Here is an 18,964-nt window from a genome sequence, read left to right on the forward strand (position 1 = left end):
TGTGACCAAAATGTATCTCTACCCCCAACCTTGAAAAATGGAGCTGAATAGCTTCCATTTGGCCTTTTTATTTTATTTTTTAAAGATTTTATTTTTGGAGTGCCTGGGTGGCTCAGTTGACTGTATGTCTGACTCTTGATCTCAGCTCTCGTATTGACCTTGGGGTTGTGAGTTCAAGCTTTGCATTGGACTCCATACTGGGCATGGAGCCTCCTTAAAAAATAATAATAGTAATTTAAAAATAAATAAATAAAGATTTTATTTTTAAGTGATCCCTATACCCAAGATGGAACTTGAACTCATAGGCCTAAGATCAAGAGTCAGGTGCTCTACTCACTGAGCTAGCCAGGCATCCCTTTGTCTGGCCCTTTTAGATCCCTCCTTCTGGTCTCCACCCTGCAGGAGGGCTGACTTATAGGGAGTGTATCACCAGCTCTGGCTCTGGTTGGGTTTGCCAGTGAGGGCACAAGAGAAGGCTCAAGGTGTTTGCTCCCCAGCTCCTCTCTTGTCAGTCACATCACGATAGCTGCCTCCTTTGACCAAAGTTGTTCTCATAGGGGCCCTTTGAGAAGGGCCAACCACTCCTTCTTTCAGGTCTCGAAATGGTAATAATAGTTCCACTATTACCGGCCCTGGGTATTACCATACTCTTTATAGTTTCCCTCCACTCTGCCCACACCTTCAAAAACAGTCCTTCTGGTAAGTCTTTCTTGATTAGCCTATTTTAAAATTTTTATTTATTCATTTGAGAGAGAGCGTGTGAGAGAACATATGCATGCATGGGATGGGGAGGGGCAGAGGAAGAGGGAGAGAGAATCTCAAGCAGACTCTGCGCTGAGCACGGAGCCCAATGTAGGGTCCGTCTCATGACCTGAGATCGTGACCTGACAAAACCAAGAGTCTGAGGCTCAACCCACTGAGCCACCCAGGCACCCCTTGATTAGCCTAATTTTTTTAAAAAAGATCTTATTTATTTATTTGACAGAGATCACAAGTAGGCAGAGAGGCAAGCAGGGGTGGGGGGAAGTAGGCTTCCCTCTCCAGATGCGGGGCTCCATCCCAGGACCCTGAGATCATGACCTGAGCCAAAGGCAGAGGCTTAAGCTACTGAGCCACCCAGGTGCCCCTTGATTAGCCTAGTTTAAGCACTCTCTTTCCTGCTGAGGCTCTGACTCATTCACCAGTAATAAAAGATAACATTGAGATAATACTTATCAGGTACCAAGTATTGGGTCACTAGTTCAGGCAGGACATTGTTAATGCTCACAGCAACTTGGTAAAGTAAGACCTATTATCCCCATTTTACAGATGAGCAAGTAAGATCAGAGGGGCCCAACAGATTACCCAAGTTCTTGAAGTCAGGTAGAGCTGGAGTCTAACTTTGTATTTTATACATTTACATATTTACCTGTCTCCCAATACAAATACGTTTATGACAATATCAAAATTCATTCAGAACTCCTTCTCTCTTCCTGGGAGCCAAAGCTACAGCTTGTGGAAGGTGGATCCTGGGAGCAGGATTTCAGCTGAGCACCATGAAGGGGAGGACTGGATTCACAGAGTGGAAGCAAGCACGTAAGTGAATCTAGGGAAGTGAACGGGGGCTGGGTCCCTCACTGCTAGGGAAAGAAGTAGAGGGAATCAACCCTGTGTTGACGGAGATATCAGTGTGCACTTGTGGTTTTAATATCTATTTGAAAAGCTAAGATATAGATGGGCATGTGTGTGAATGTGCGAGTGACTTGGAGTGCGTGTTTGAGAATGCACACGTATGTGTGTGTGTCATGGGTACATACAGACATTATGTGTACACATATGTATATATATTTTTTCTAGCTCTAAGCCCTGAGAAGTCATAGAAGTAATAACACCCTTGAGTGCCCAGGCCTTGGTTTCTAAATATCATTCTCCACGAAATGGAACCAAGGTTCCTTGAAGAAAATGGCTGATTCCAAGACAGGGGGCAGGTTAAGTACAAGGAAGGCAGTGCTCAAAGAATAATGGGGGCTGTTGAAGGGATTCAAGAGCCACCGTGAAGGGGGCCCCACTGGCTGAGTCTGAGGCAATTTCAGCAGCAAAATAAATAAAAATTGTAATGGATTGTAACCCATTGAGTAAAATGGGTATCCGTGTCCACAGGGGTATAGATAAACAAACACATGGGAAGAAGAGAAGGCTCAGCCTTAAAGATGATTGTCAACTAATAAACATAAAAGGAGGGAGTTAGAAAAAAAATCACAATTTGGCAACCACATGGTAATAACTGAGCCAGGCAAGAACCATTGGCAGACAGTAGAACTGGGGAGTGAACATTTGATGGAGAACAGTATATCTAAAAAGCCTCAAACTATCTCCATACAAAATACTCATTAATGACTTAGTAATAAATACAAAATCGTACTGATTAGCTTTACAGTGGAGCAATGGGCAGGTATTACCTGACCCCAGTGACAAAAGTGAACATCACCGCTACTAGAAGAAATACACGTTGCATGGTTCCGGGGCATCGTATCTCTGGTATCTTTGCCCAGAATGCAGAACTTGAATCTAATCACAAGGAAACACCCACACGGTACTCTTCAAAAATGATAAGAGCTGAGAGGACACAGATAGGCTGAGAAATGGTTCCAAATCAAGGGGGTGAAAGAGGGATGGCAGCTGAGTGCAGCTTGAGATGGTTAAGCAGATCCTAATTTATGAAGGAAGTTTTTAGTACAACGAGTAAGACTGGAATAGGGTCTGTGGGCAGTAATGTGTCCTTAGATGGTGGTGCTAGTCAGATAGGAAAGTATTTCTGTGGTTAGGAAGCCTGTTTGAACTAGCAAGGAGGAATTGACAAATGGCATAGGAAAAATTTATAAAAGAGAGAGGGAGAATAAGATAAGACGAAGGCAAATGTGGTCACATGTTATGGGTTGGGGGATGTGGGCATGAAGGGTAGAGCTCTATGCTATTCTTGTAAGTATAACAATTTTGAAATGAGTTTAAAAATAAAAGGTTAAAAACTCACTGAGAGGGTGAGCCACTGGGTGGCTCAGTGGCTTAAAGCCTCTGCCTTGCGCTCAGGTCATGATCTCAGGGTCCTGGGATCGAGCCCTGCATCAGGCTCTCTGCTCAGCAGGGAGCCTGCTTCCTCCTCTCTCTTCTGCCTGCCTCTCTGCCCACTTGTGATCTCTGTCAAATAAATGAATAAAATCTTAAAAAAAAAAAACAAAACACCTCACTGAGATCTTTAAACATTTTTAGATCAGAGTCATGTTTTCTTCCTTTTTCAAAATTTTAACATTTTAAATTTTAATTCCAGTATAGTTCGCGTCCAGTGTTGTATTAGTTTCAGGGACACAATGTAGCGATTCAACAATTCCATCTGTTACTCAAGGCTCATCAGGACCAGTGCCCACTTAATCCCCTTCACCCATTCCACCCATCCCCCGCCCCCCCGGGAACCATCAGTTTGCTCTCTAGAGTTAAGAGGAGTAAAGAGTCTGTTTTTGGGTTTGTCTCTCTCTCTTTCTTTTTTCCCAGAGTCATGTTTCCATTATATACACTGCTTAAGCTGTGGGATCTTCTGCAGGGCAGCCTGGAGGATTAGACTGATAATGAAGTGGAGATCACACAAATCTAGAGTTTTGGTTTTTTTTTTTTAAGATTTTATTTATTTATTTGACAGTGAGAGAGGGAACACAAGCAGGGCGGAGTGAGAGAGGGAGAAGCGGGCTTCCCGCTGAGCAGGGAGCCCCATGCAGGGCTCCATTCCAGGACCCTGGGATCATGATTGGAGCCAAAGGCAGATGCTCCATCGACTGAGCCACCCAGGCATCCCCAAACCTAGAAATTAAGTCATTTTACCTCTGGAGTCTCAGTTTCTGCACCTGCAAATTGAAGGTAATAATATATACCTCCCTCAGAGGATTACCTTTTCTTAAAAGATTTTGTTATTTAAGAGAGAGAGAAAAACTGAGGGTTGCTGGGGGGGTGGGGGGTAGGGATAGGGTGGCTGGGTCATGGACATTGGGGAGGGTATGTGCTATGGTGGGTGCTGTGAATTGTGTAAGACTGATGATTCACAGACCTGTACCCCTGAAGCAAATAATACATTATGTGTTAATAAAGAGAGAGAGAGAGAGAGAAACACGCAAGAGTTGGGGGGAGGGGCAGAGAATCCCAAGCAGACTCCGACGAGTACGGGAGCCTGATGGGAGGCTCCATCCCAGGACCCTGTGGTCATGACCTGAGCCAAAACCAAGAGTCAGATGCTTAACTGACTGCACCACCCGGGTGCCCTTCAGTCAGAGGATTTCTGTGAGGCTTAAATGACTCAATCCATGAAGCATCAGTGTTAAGTGGAGAAAGCATTTGTTCTAGAGAATTCCTTCTTTGAGAAAAGGTACATTATCGAAATCCACAAAACTGCCAATGTTGGGGCCGTCTAGAATGTGGAAATATCCCCATTTTATAGAATGAACATAGGACAATGATGCTATCTCAAGATCTGTGCCTTGTTACCAGATTCAGCTCTTCCCGGCATTTTACAGCAAATGGAAGGTTGGCTCCCTGAGATTCTGAAATCTAGGGTCTCACGTGGGATGGTGTATTAAGGGAATACTTTCCCACTGTTTTTACCCTGTGACATCTACTGAAAACAATCATTCGTCTGGCACTTGCAAAAAAATATGAGCAACGACCAATATATACAGACCAAGCTCTTTGAGCCAGAGGTGTGTATGGTCCAGGAACACCGACTGATCTACCGCCTGCAGCTGGGAGAGCTCAGCAGTGAGCACTGAGCACAACAAAGAAGAGGCTGCTCTTAGGGGAGAAAGTTCAGGAACAAGCTAAAAGCACTGCGCCCGCATTGGAAAAAGACCGAGCTGTTCCTAGCTGCACTACACATTCGGCTGTGCTGGGCCCTGTGACCTTCAGACCAAGTCAAGGTCTCCTCTCTCAGGACCCACATTTTGTCCACGGTGACCTATCATTGTCAGTCAGTTCCTGCCCAGTCCTTCTGTGTCCTTGATTTCATTTCCCCTCCTGTCCTAAACTTCCCTTTTATGGCTTCAGAGCAGAAAACACGGAAGCCTTAAATCCCATCCCTTGCCTCGCTTTTTTGCCTGATTCATGGGACTGAAGACACTGGAGTCTCACAGAGCAGGGCTGGGCCCCGAGAGGTCGCAAGAGTGGCTAAAAACAGCTGTGCACGGCTCGGCACTCGAGTGGAAAATTCTACCAGGGTGACTTTACCTTCTGTAAAAATTGTTATGACTTTTCACCAAGGCTCGAAGGATGTTAGTTAGGATTGAGGAGATTATAGGAATTTGAGGCTCACTTCATTCCTAATAAGGAGAAAACTACAGAGACACATTTATGAATCCTCTGAGGTGAAAAAAAAAGAAAAAAAAAAAAAAGAAATGGTTGCGAAACCCTGTGAGACACTGCTCTGAATTTGTCAAGCTCAGTAACCCAAGACATTTGGAGCAGCACACTGAGGTGTACTGAAACAGCCTCCCTCCTTTAGGCCCAGCTGTCCTAATGCAGCTAGCACAGACCAGTGCATAGCCCCCCAAAATGGAGACCACAGCCATGGGGCACCTCTTGAGAAAGGGAAGGAACAAAAAGTAAAAGCTGCAGAAACACCAACAAGGACTCCAGCATAAACCCTTCCTTACAAAGAACAGGGAGAATAAGGATGAGGGCTAAAATATATTTTATTTTATTTTATCAGAAAGGAGGGAACTGGAGCCATTTGCTTCTTAAAAAGAGGAGGAATCATGGTTTGCATAAACCCAGAGAAAAAATGGTTCTGTCACAGTAACTGCGTCTTGTTCACATGGGCTGCTTTATTTATTTTTAAAAGATTTTCTTTAAAGCTTATTTACTTAAGCAATCTCTACACCCAACGTGGGGCTGGAACTCACGACCCAGATGGAGATCAAGAGTTGCGTGCTACACCGACTGAGCCAGCCAGATGCCCCCTCTTATTTATTTTTTAAATAAGTCTTAGCCAGTTGCTTAGTCAGAGGATTCAAGGGCAAAAAAATTAACATTTGGGTTGTGCAGTGTGTTCTTAATTCAGTGTTGGACAATCTCATCTCTCAATCCATTCCACGTGCAAAACGAATTTAATCATTTTGACTGGGGCACCTATGAACTGGGTGTCCTTGGGTAAGTACCCCAAATTCTCCATACCTCGGTGTTCTCATCTATAAACTCATCTATAAAATAAGATTGCAAGATTACTAAGATTCAAGGAAACAAGGTAAAATAGGCAGTTTGTCCTCTCGGAAGAAGAGATACCAAAGCCAGCAAGTACGTGAAAAGATGTTGACATCGTTGTTCATTAGAGAAATGCAAATCTAAATCACAGCTATAATCTTACAGCCGCTACAATGGTGTAAATAAGAGAGCAGGCAGTAATAAGCCTTGGGGAGGATGGGGAGTCCCATTACAATGTACAATGTAGCACCTGCTTTGGAAACCAGTGGGGCAGGTCTTTAAAATGTGAAACATGGAGTTACTGCATGGACCCGCAATTTCAATCCTGGGATCTCCCCAGGAGAAAAGAGAACATGTGTCTATACAAAGACTTGCTCAGGAATGTTCACAGTAGCACTATTCCTAATGACCAAAAAGCAGAAATAACCCAGATGTCTACCAATGGATCAATAAATAAGGGGTTCAACAGCCATTCGATGGAAGAGGAGGTCAGCCATGTAAAGGAGTAAAGTACTGATTCATGCTAGAATGTGAATAAACTGAAAGAATATCACATAAAGCAAAAGAGCCAGACGTGAAAAAATACATATAATTTGATTTATATATAATGTCCAGAAAAGGCATATCCATACAGACAGAAAGGTAAGGTTTGAGTGTGGAAATAAAAAGTGGCTGTAAAGGACAGGAGGTTTCTTTTGGAGGTGATAAAAATATCCTAAATTGGGGGCACCTGGGTGGCTCAGTTGGCTAAGTGTTTGTCTTCAGGGATTGAGCCCCACATTGGGTTCCCTGCTCAGTGGGGAGTCTGCTTCTCCCTCTGCCCCTCCCCCTGCTTGTGTGTGTGCACATGTGTGCATGCGTGTGCTCTCTCTCACGTGTGTGCTGTCAAATAAATAAATAAGTAATCTTAAAAAATATTCTAAATTAGATGGGGGTCATAGTTGCACAACTCTACAGACATACTAAAATCAATGAATTGTACATTCAGAATGGGTGAATTTGGTGTTTTATGGTGTGTGAACTAAACGCCTGAATCACATGCCTCACTTTTGAGGTACGTAAATTATACCTCAGCAAAGTTGTTAGTTTAGGAGAGAAGAAAGAAAGGAAGGAAAGGAAGAAAGCTGGCTGCTTCTGTGGGAGAGGAAAGGAGTAGTCTTCTCTGAGGAGGTGACATTTCAGCTGGATCTTAACAAATGTCCAGAATGGGCAATGTGAGTAAAGAACATTCCAGAACAAAGGAACAGCCAGCAAGGGTGGGGAGACTATTTGTCTTTGGGCCAATCTAGAGCAACAGAAGCTTGGCAGAGTGGGAGGCTTTCAACTAGTCACAGAACACTACTTCCTAATAACAGGAAAGAGAAACCAACCACTTAAGGCTCTACCCATGTGACATGGCCACGAAAAGCTACCGCTGGAGGTAACCTCATGGGCCCCATACCCATTTCTAGTGAAATATTATCCCTGCACCTTCAAAACCAAATGGGCATGAATTCTTCTCGTCACACATGGAAATTCTAGAATAGTAACACCAAAACCTCAAAAATCAACATCAAGGAAGTTGGTCTGTTCCCCTCTTTCTGGACACTGAGTGCCCACAACATACCAGATCCTTCCAACAGGACAACAAGGAGATATGTTATCTTCAAGAAAAGACTGAAGAATCAGTCTCAGAGAAATTAGGCGCCTTGCCCAAAGTTATAAAGTGTAGGTGGCAAAGCCAAGACAGTCTGCTTTCAAATCCCACCAGCAGATGGAGGGCACCCGCTGACTCTAGAGTAAACGGATCTCTAGATCATTTATATTCAACACACTCACTCCATAGACCACTGAGTCTAAAATGCATTCTAATTGACCACTGACTCTAGTTCAGTTAGGCCTAACCCTTCCTTCATCTTTCTCTTCAATCTACTTTGTATCTTGCTCCCTATAAAATTAAGAGGACATGGGGAGTTAGAAGAAGGCAGTTGGGGGAAATTGGAAGGGGAGGTGAACCATGAGAGACTATGGACTCTGAAAAACAATCTGAAGGGTTTGAAGAGGTGGGGGGGTGGGAGGTTGGGGGAACCAGGTGGTGGGTATTAGAGAGGTCACGGACTGCATGGAGCACTGGGTGTGGTACAAAAACAATGAATACTGTTATGCTGAAAATTAAAAAAAAAAATTAAGATGGGTCACCACAGGAAGAAATGCTGTCTCTGAATATTAAGTATTAATAATATCTTCATTAAGTTAATTAAATCCAAATATTAATATCTTAATTTAATTAATCGAGGGTCATGTCTCCCATTGTTCCTCAGAAATCCGAGAATATGCTCTAATTAACAAAGCAAGCTTGTTCGTATATATTGGCACTAATGATGCAAACCCTTTTTGGTAGTAATATATGTGGATATGCAAAATGCATATAATTAACTAAACAGCATCTTAGGGCAATTTCTGATTTGCAGAAATTATCATTATCTTGAGTTTAAAAACTCAAAAAAGTGTCAAGATCTCTAGTGGTCCTTGGCTCTGCTAAGTCATCCTAAGCAAGTAAGCCTGTTATTCCAAAATTAAATAATAAAAGACACTGAACTTCTAGGTGACCTCAGTCCTACGAAGGTGTAACTGTCAAGATAACACAGGTCATCCTTTTGAGAGAAAAGAACCAGGAAAGAATATTCTAACTTAGGGAGGAAGGATAAAGAAGAAAGTAAGGATAAAGTATGAGCCACAGAAAGCTGCAAGAACAAATTCAGTGACCAGAGAAGGAGGGCACACAAAGTATAGCACAGATAAGATCATTCAAAGCTTCCAAACCACTTCCCCCTGCCCTGCCCTGCCCTGCGCTGCCCCCATTTCTTCCAGAGAAATAAAACTAATCCCACTATTTCCTGGCTAATCTAGCTACATAAAGATGAAGTGTGTCAGGCCATTTATCACCTTCTCAAGATACCATATTTCCTTGAAAAGAACTCATGGGGGACCCACTCACGGATTCCCTTTCCTGTAAGTTGAAAAACTGGTATTTTCTAGCGGACAGAAAAAGATACTGTTCAAGCTAATAGTACGACTTACACCACTCCCCCACTACAAGTCTGTTCATACACCCAGGGGCTCTTGGAAGCATAAGGTGTTTGAGGAACATGAACATGAATTCCCTCTTTGCATAGCAAGATCCCAGACAAATCACTGGAGCCACAAGCATGGGTTCCCAGGACCTTCATGATTCAGATCTACTGTTCTTTGACTCCTATAGTTGCTTCTCTCAAGAGCTTGGCAACCTCTGCTTTGCATTTCTACAAACATGGCAATTAAATACCAATTGCCAATAATGGTAGACTCACGCTAGTGTGGCCTCTTCGGCAGCAAGACTTCCCTATCAAAAGCACAGGGGTTCATGGATGACACAGAAGACCATCAGGGCTGGTCTGTAGGCCGGCTCCAAGGGTAAAGAAAAATGAGATGCAGGGAGTCTGCCTTTCCAGGTCCACTATCTCCAGCTCTCTTCCTTCTTCTGCTCCTTCCCCTTAGGCGCCTTCGCATTCCTTTCTCCTCTCGTCTCCACCAAAACCTGTGGTCAGGTTTCTTTTTTTCACTCATTCAGATTTTAATATGAATTTCAAATAAACCCTCATGGAATCATATTCCAAATATTCCTTTGTAGCAAGTGAGACAGAAATCATCGGTCAGTTATTAAATCTTTAAATCCGAGGAACACTCAATGAATATAACAGCCACTGGTGTTTACACTAACCCAGGCAGAACCCTGAAAGCCAGATGCACACAAGAGGAGCAACTCAGAAGGAAAGTGGGAGGACAAGAACTTGCACCTGGGGACCTCAAATGGCTCTTTTCCCTAATTGGAAATCATGGCCAGCTGAGTCAGAGTATTAAAAGGCTGCCATCTTGTTGCAGACTGGATGAAGGGAAAGAGGTAGGAGGAGAGAGCTTAGAGAAAAGTGGGGGAAAGTTGGAGGCACAAAGGGGAAGCAGGGAGGTCAGGAAGCCCTAGTTTTACAACACGTAGTGAAGTTTATTGGGCAACCTCTTTATTTGTTTGAATTTTTATTTATTTGGGGAGGGAGCAATCTTTTTTTTTTTTTTTTTTTAAATGCGGGATGTGAGTCTTTGGGGGAGGGCCAATTCTTTTTTTTTTTTTTTTAAAGATTTTATTATTTATTCATTTTACAGACAGAGATCACAAGTAGGCAGAGAGGCAGGCAGAGAGAGAGAGAGGAGGAAGCAGGTTCTCTGGTGAGCAGAGAGCCCGACGTGGGGCTCGATCCCAGGACCCTGGGAACATGACCCCAGCCGAAGGCAGCGGCTTTAACCCACTGAGCCACCCAGGCGCCCCGGGAGCAATCTTTTTAAGAACATAAGTTGGGGCAGGGCACCTGGGTGACTCAGTGGGTTAGGGTCTCTGCCTTTGGCTCAGGTCATGATCCCAGGGCTCAACGGGAAGCCTGCTTCCCTTCCTCTTTCTCTGTCAATCTGCCTACTGTGATCTCTGTCAAATAAGTAAATAAATAAAATCTTAAAAAAAAAAAAAAGAACATAAATGGGGGCACCTACCTGGCTCAGTTGGTTAAGCATCTGCCTTCGGCTCAGGTTGTGATATCAGGGTCCTGGGATGGAGCCCCAGTCAGTCAAGCTCCTTGCTCAGCCGCGAGCCTGCTTCTCCGTTCTCTCTGCCCCTCCCCCTGCTCGTGTGCACCTGCTCTCTCTCGCTCTCTCTCTCAAACAAAGAAATAAAATCTTAAATTAAGAAAGAAAAAACCCTAGGTGAACTTCTTTTCTGTGATTCTTCTGTCCTCATGGGCACCTCCCCCTTGTGTATGCTATGCACAAATTCTTACTTTCAAGCCTTCCAGAGAACCTGCCACTTCTTAAGGCATTTATTATGGACATGGATGGGGTGAGGAGTGGATGTTTTCTTTTGTGCTTTAACGCACAGCTGATTGGAGCAGCTCAAGACCTAAATGAAGACCCTATGCAGGGATGTGAGATGAAAACAGGGGTTTGTCCTGCAGTTCCAACGTGACCCAAAGCAAGACTCTCTGCACATACCGGAAGGGGGCGCCCTGAGAAACCGTGGTCTACAGAATAGCTCAGCATCTGGCTGTGGAGTGGGGACCCGCAGAGGGCACGAGCCAAGGGTCAGTGTGCAGCCCCAGCAAGGGAAGCTCTGAAGCAGGATAAGAATCTCAGAAAAGGAAAAGGAAGCAGGCAAAGCCAAAGCAGAAGAGGTGACAGACGCCATCACGCTGCTGGGACGGCATTGCCGTTGTCTGCCCATTTTACCCACAGCTGGGAGGACACCTGCCAAGGCGGCATCAGCCACATATACAAATGGTATATGGGGTATACTGGGCTAGACACAGTATATTACTTAAATTAACTTCCCCTCTTTGTTTTTATTTTTTATATATTTTTTTAAAGTTTTTTATTTAAATTCAATGAGCCAGCATATCATTAATTTCAGATGTAGCGTTCGGTAATTTATCAGTTGTGCATAACATCCAGTTTGTTTTTATTTCTTTTAATGTGGCTGCTAGAAAATCCAAAATTACATATATGGCTCACATTATGTTTCTTTTGGGTGGTGCTGTTCTAACGCCCCATGAGGCCATTTTGTCTGGGAGATTTTTTAATAAACCCCCAATCACTGCAGTCAATTAGAACAATCTTCAAATGTCCCAAACAACAAACCAGCCAATTAATACATCAGCTAGAAGTGCCCTCAAAACAGAATTGACTCCGATTTCCATACAGCAGGAGTGATAGTTGGACAAGACAGACATTTAGGTTTCAGTTCCATTCCTTCCTCATGACCAAGCCCTCTACACGGGCTCACCCAGGTCCTGCATGAGCCAGCGGCCCGGGTGAGGGTGCACCAGCTTCCAAAAAGGATCCTTCAGGGGCGTTTGCATGGCTCAGTCAGTTAAGCCTCTGCCTTAGGCTCAGGTCATAATCCCAGGGTCCTGGGATCAAGCCTGGCATCAGGGCTCAGCAGGGAACCCTTCTTCTCCCTCTCCTTCTGCCTGCTGCTCCCCCTGCTTGTGCTCTCTCTCTCCACCAAATAAATAAATACAAAATCTAAAAAAAAAAAAAAAAAAAAAAAAAAAAAAGGAAAGAAAAGAAAGGAACCTTCATACATATAAGATAGAAACTCCTTCAAGGGCTCACTCTTCTAAGTTTTGGAGCAGTACAACTTTTCACTGATCTGTAACTGCTAACCAGAGATGTAAAAGTCCATTTCCAATAGATAAACCAGCTTGAGAAGCCAGGGTGTTACCCTTAAGTTTCTGTTCAACAAACTGACTAGAATCATCCTCTAGAATCACGGACTTTCAGGGTGGAAGAGACTCACAGGCCATCTTGTCCAATACCTGATAAGTGAGCTGCCTTTACTGCATTTCTCCTTCTCTGTTTCTACAGACCCCTTTTGCTTGCCCACCACCAAGGAAGCTACTATTCTAATCCCAGATTGACAGATTTTTAAATCTCCCACCACTGACCCTAGATTCTTCTTCCAAATGAGCAAATCTTTCAATCATGTGAAGACAATGACACTTCTTCAAATCTATTTCATATTGAATAACCTTTTTGTTTGTCTTGGTCCTTGCTAGAAAAAAAAATAGGGTTTGGTCTTTTATCCTTTTTGATTGCTATCTTTGGAACCTGCATCGTCAATGTCTTTGCTTAAAGTCTGGGGCTCATACCTAAAAAATCTCCATCATGCTTGATCTGAGCAACATGTCAGAAGTGGGGTTATTCCTCCCTCATTCTGTACACTGTAATTCCATAGAAACAACCATATGGTCATGACTACCCCCGCCAACTTTCTTGAGACCTGATTTCTTTTATCACTACAACCTTACCCCTTCCAGCTTTTAGAAAACCACAAATTTAAATAGATTTCTATGTGATATCACCTCACACCTGTTAGAATGACTATTATCAAAAAGACAAGAAATATCAAGTCTTGGTGAGGATGTGGAAAAAAGGGAACCCTCTTGCTCTGTTGGTGGGAATGTAAATTGGTGCAGCCACTCTGGAAAACAGCATGGAGTTTCCTCAAAAAGTTAAAACTAGAACTGCCCTATGATCCCATAATCCTACTTCTGGGTATTTACCTAAAAAAAATAAAAACACTAGATGAAAAAGATATAGTGCCCCCTTGTTCACTGCAGCACTATTTACAATAGCCAAGACATGGAAACAACCTAAGTGTCCATAAGTGGATGAATGGATAAAGAAGGTGTGATATATATATACAAGGGAATGTTACTGAGCATAAAAAAGAATGACATCTTGTCATTTGTGACCACATGAATGGACCTCGAAGACATCATGCTAAGTGAAATTAAGTCAGACAAAGAAAGACAAATACTGCATGTTCTCACTTATATGTGGAATCTGGAAAAAAAAAAAAAAAACCCAAACACTCACAATACAGAGAATAAATTGATGGTTTCCAGAGATGGGAGGTGGGGAGGAGGGCAAATGGGTCAAGGTGGTCAAAAGGTACAAACTTCCAGTTTTAAAATAAACAGGTCCTAGAGATGTAATGTACAACATATGACTATAGTTAATAGTACTGTATTATACGGTGGGGGCTAAGGGTAGCCCACCCCAGAAATGTGCCTCTTTGGCATATTTTGAATTAAAGTTACTTAAGAAAGAGCCAGCACATTACCTAAAGAATACAAAAATACAGATTTGAAGGGGTACATGGTCCCCAATGTTTATAATAGCCTTATTAACAATAACCAAACTATGGAGAGAGCTCAAATGTCCACCAACTAATGAATGGATAAAGATGTGAGATATATATACACATATATATACACACACATATATATATACACACATATATACATATATATCATATATATGCATATATAAAAAATCTCATATTTATATGCATATATAATGGAATATTACTTGGCCATCAAAAAGAATGAAATCCTGCCACTTGCAACAATGTGGGTGGAGCTAGAGTGTATTATGCTAAGTAAAATAAGTCAGAGAAAGTCAAATATCATATGATCTCACTTATCTGTAGAGTTTAGGAAGGAAAATACAGGACAGGGGGGAACAAAGAGAGAGGGAGGCAAGGCATAAGAGTCTCTTAACCATAGGTAACAAACTGAGGGTTGATGGAGGGAAGGTGGGTGAGGGATGGGCATTAAGGAGGGTACTTGTTGTGATGAGCACTGTGTGTTGTACAGAAGTGATGAATCACTGATTTCCACTCCAGAAACCAATATTGCACTGTACGTTAATTAAGTAAAATTTAAATTAAGAAAGAAGAAAAGAAAGAGGCTGCTTAAGAGCAACATCCTGACCCTCCCTCCACCCTTTGTCTCCGGAAAGCAGGAACTAAACCTCCCACATGAGAGCTACTCTCCCTGTATCAGGAGATTAAGGGACCTCCTCACCAGAGGTAGGAAATTCAGAGCTGAGAAGAAGGTAGAAACAAACCTCGGTACTTTTACTTAATCATTACCCCTGCCCAAATCCTGTTTAGAATTTCTTAGTAATTGAGGCTCCCAAACATAAGTTTTCTTTGTCCTGTCAATTTCTCACAGATTTATGTCTCTTTTTCTAAAATGTATACAAGCCGGATGCTACCATCCAGCTTTGGGTTGTATTTTCAATATTGGTTCTCTGCACACACATAATTAAACTTTGGGTTTTTTCCCTCCTGTTAATTCATCTCATGCCGACTGAATTCTTAGACCAGCCAGAAGAACATTAAAAAGAAGAGGTAAATTTTTTCCTCTCTGACAGTATATTGAAAATTGCTTAAAAAAGCAGTTCTTTGTTATTACTATTATTATTGTTGTTATTACATTCAAGAAAGCCGTTCTTAAATGTTCTTGTCACACATACAAAAAATTCTTGTCACAAGAAAAATAAAGTTGCTAAATTCTAATCAGATTTGTGGTGGTCATCATTTTGCAATATCTACAGATAGCAGGTCATGTTGTATGTACACTTGGAACTAATACAACATTATATGCCAATTATACCTAACTTAAAAATAAATCTTAAATAAGAGGTTATTTTCCTGTGGCTTAAAAAAAGCATTCTAAGTCTACAAAGTTTTGTATATCAACTTCTAAAGCAAGCAACTGCAGTGGTTCACAGCTCTGGCTGTCCCTGAGAATTACCTGGAGACAGAACAAATACCTAAGATGAGGTCCATCCCAGAAGTCAGGCCCTGTGGGAAATGGGGCCTGGCCTTATGTATTTTTAAAAGCTCCAGGTGAATGTAGTATGCATCCAGGGTGGAGCCACTAATCTCGAGAAACCATGAATCTTATCGTCATATGGATTCAAGTTACTTTTCGCTTGAACTGTGAATCTCAATTTTTTTTTTTAAGATTTTTATTTATTTATTTGTCAGAGAGAAAGAGAGATCACAAGTAGGCAGAGAGGCAGGCAGAGACAGAGGGAGAAGCAGGTTCCCTGCCGAGCAAGGAGCCCGATATGGGACTCGATCCCAGGATGCTGGGATCATGACCTGAGCCGAAGGCAGCTGCTTAACCAACTGAGCCACCCAGGCGTCCCAATGTGAATCTCAATTTTTATTTTTGAATTGAACTAGCAGGACTGAATTGGTCCACTATAAACAACTTGAGATCATCCAAATCATTTAGAACTTGGGCCAAAGGGAAGGTGCAGTTAATTTAGTAATGACTGAGATCCAACTGAAATCAAAAGAGCCTAAGACTTAGGCGACCTGGTTTGTATCATTGGCATGATCCTCACTAGCTGGGCATCTTGAGGCCATCACGTTGATCCCATGGAAGTTTCTTTGTCTATAAAATGAAGGCGCTGGTCTAGAAATCTTTAAGGTGCTCTAAATTTCTGACTCAATTCCAGGAAAAGAACTTGCAAATAAAAAGTTTTAAAGTTGTACACTGCTCCCATTTTGAAAGCATGTGCATTTAGCTATTGGAGCTTTGACAGGAGCCAAAGTATTATTAAAATGTTCAAACTGCCATTCAAATGTACTTTTTAATATTTATTCCTGATTGTACGTGACATCACACTTAAAGGAGAATTGGGTTTAGTCTTTCATTAGCACACCCGGCTTTCCCTCAATCCTTTGCCCGGTCTCAAGGCTACAGCATGTATCTGAAAAGGGTCTGTGGGTCCCGAAAGGCAGTTTGGCATGTCAGCAAAATTGAATCAGAGGGTCGAGCTCTACCTCAGCCCTGCTAATCCCTATGCCTCAGTTTCCTCATCTGTAAATGGACATGAGTGACATCTGTGAACAGAACTGTTACAAAGATTTTTTAAATTAACATTTAAAACTGTAAAGAGCTTTGAAATGTTAACTTTTTTAAACTAGCTTTTAAAGCATTTCATTCAGTGTTGGCCATGCAATGTTCACCCATGAGAACAGAAGTTAAGAGACACACATACCTGGGATCCTATTGAGCGTCACCCAGAAATGCTCATCAGGGCTGTAAGTGTCCTTGGACCAGGAGAGTAAGTCAAGCGCACGCTGGTCTTGGAGGACAAAGTTGGCAAATTCCCTTGTGAGGGCCACATAGGCAGTACCAAAGTAAATGGTCATGTTGTGAGGAGGTGGAGTTTTTAATTTTGTTGTTTTAAGCACGTAGGAATTTTTTTTTCTTAATAGCTCCTGGTGGACATATTTAGTCCGTCCAATGGCGTGAGCTGGGGGCAGCACCCCCGGGGTGATGTTTTTCCCTTTAAAGCCTTTCAGATACCGAACGATCTCCTTGTTGGTCTTCAGGGGAAAGTCTTGCCCACACGTGTTGATGGCGTACTTCCAGGGCACCTCAGACACCACGAGGTCTTTGAGGCAGTTCAGGTCAGCCTGGAGCCTGGAGATCCCCCCATAGACAACCAGCTCCATCTTAGAGGCCAGGAAAGTATTTGGGAAGCAGCTCAGTAATCGCTTCACTGAATCTTTAAATGTATCTGTTGCCTTCTCATCCATGTGAACACAGTAGACATTTTGGGGCATGTAAATTGCCCTGAAGAGTCTCTCAAAAGTGCCAAAGTCTTTATGGATGGTCACCATATAAGCCAAAGGGAACTCTGCTTCCTCTTCTGATAGTGTTTCTGTTATATAGTGACTTTGAGCCATGTACTCATAACAGGTAGATTTGCTGAGGGTAGTTTTCAGTGCATTCTCTCTTGGGTAAAAAACCTTCCCCTTAAAAATCTGATGACAGACTTGTGCTAACAGTGAAGCATTGGACAGAGATGCCTTCAGAAAATGCTTCTCCTCCCATAACTCATTATTGTAAACAAATACAAAAATCAGGGCAGTGATAAGAGACACAGTAAAAAGACAATGCTTCCAAGAGACCATCATTCAAGACCAGAAAGTGAGGGAAATGTTTTTCAAGAGCTGATCAGAGTATAGATATATTTAACTTACATTTTCTCCAGAATCCATAAATCATCCTCTCGGTAGACACAATTCTGATCAGCTGCTCCGTGCCCTTCCAGTTGACCGTTTTGTCCTTTCGCTGTCTTCCTTCCCTTCTCATTCTCCACTGTGTTTCATTTCCACCTTTCTTCGACACATTTCTGAAGTAGCTTCTTTGGATTTGCTTTGCTCCGGCTCCCGTTAACCTGCAACCTGTTACCACACAAAAACAAGCTGCCTCAGGGAGATTCCGATTCTAATGCAGCCACCTATCACTACCGTAAAAACACCAAGGACTGAGTTCACCATTCTGCAAGTCATCCCCCTACGACTTCTACCCCAGCCTCTTCTCCCAGCCAAGGGTTGGCAACTGTGTCCGCTCCCCAACTTCCTGTTAATCATTGCGTTCAACGAACTGGCTTTGTTTGCTTAAACAGCACTGCCAATTTTTAAAGCTTCAGTTCTAAGCATGTGAACACTGCCTGGAGAGATATTCTGTCAATAAATATTTAGTGCTTAAAAATTAATCTCGTAACCTGTCTTTTTCCACACATACTCACCCTCCTTCCTGTATTGGCTGAGTATGTTGTAAAGCAAGGCATATGACTGGCTGTGGAGCCAAATTCCTTCCAAGGCTTAATTTTCCCTGCTGCTGGGTGATGTCCTTAAAAAAGCACATTTGCAAACTTACCTCACCACCTAACTTATTACACAAAGTGACCGGGGCACTTGATGAATAAAGGCTAATTTAAAAAACAAAACAAAACAAAACAAAAAACCCAAAAAAACCCAAACAGCTGTCCTTACCCAAAAATTGTGTAAAGGCTAGAGCTGTAAAGGCCAAGCTGATTTCACCCTAGCCCCAGCTGGGTATCTGGAGAGGTATGAGAGAGGAGCTGTCTCAGTCTGGGAAATTCCAGAAACTCAAGGAGAGAGGTACCACAAATGTACCCTTTCAAAAAAGGTTACCCTTTCAAAGGAGTTTCCCCTATATAAAAAGCGAAAATAATTTTACCGCCTTCCTAGGTCAGTCATGAAAATAAAACAAGATAAAATGTGTAAGAGTTCATGGCCATGGCCAACCACAAGAAGGGCTGAGAGAGAAGAGTGGACAAAAGCCCCTCCCCCACCATGTGTCAAGGAAAGGACACAATCACCACCTCTCCTCTGAAGCCTTTTTACACTTCCCTATTCTCTCTTCCATGAGCCCATGCCAGTTAGATGATATATCAAAGATAGCATGGATCAGTTTTACTTTATTTGGTGGTTGGCTGCATGTGGGTGTGAACATCCGCCATCCACACTTGGAGGAGTGGTGCGTTAGCACTGAGTTCACACATCCCT

At 42.7% G+C, this 18,964-nt stretch overlaps 1 protein-coding gene across 4 annotated transcripts in view; it reads right to left on the reverse strand.

Annotated features, from left to right (window-relative positions):
• GCNT2 (glucosaminyl (N-acetyl) transferase 2 (I blood group)) overlaps positions 1–18,223 on the reverse strand; it is a 96,407-nt gene extending 78,184 nt beyond the window's left edge. The window contains exons 1-2 of one of the 4 annotated variants that reach the window (XM_047733091.1): positions 18,181–18,223; positions 16,639–17,833 (exon numbers count right to left, since the gene is read on the reverse strand). In XM_047733091.1, the coding sequence (XP_047589047.1) occupies positions 16,639–17,563 (925 nt within the window). In that variant the 5' untranslated portion in view covers positions 17,564–17,833; positions 18,181–18,223. Of the gene's footprint in view, positions 1–16,638; positions 18,133–18,180 lie in introns of those variants that run through there. The other 3 variants (XR_007128068.1, XM_047733090.1, XM_047733092.1) reach the window with 3 other exon arrangements.
• Between the last annotated feature and the right edge of the window lie 741 nt (positions 18,224–18,964).

This window comes from Lutra lutra, chromosome 6, assembly GCF_902655055.1.
Source record: "Lutra lutra chromosome 6, mLutLut1.2, whole genome shotgun sequence".
Taxonomy (NCBI): Eukaryota; Metazoa; Chordata; class Mammalia; order Carnivora; family Mustelidae; genus Lutra; species Lutra lutra.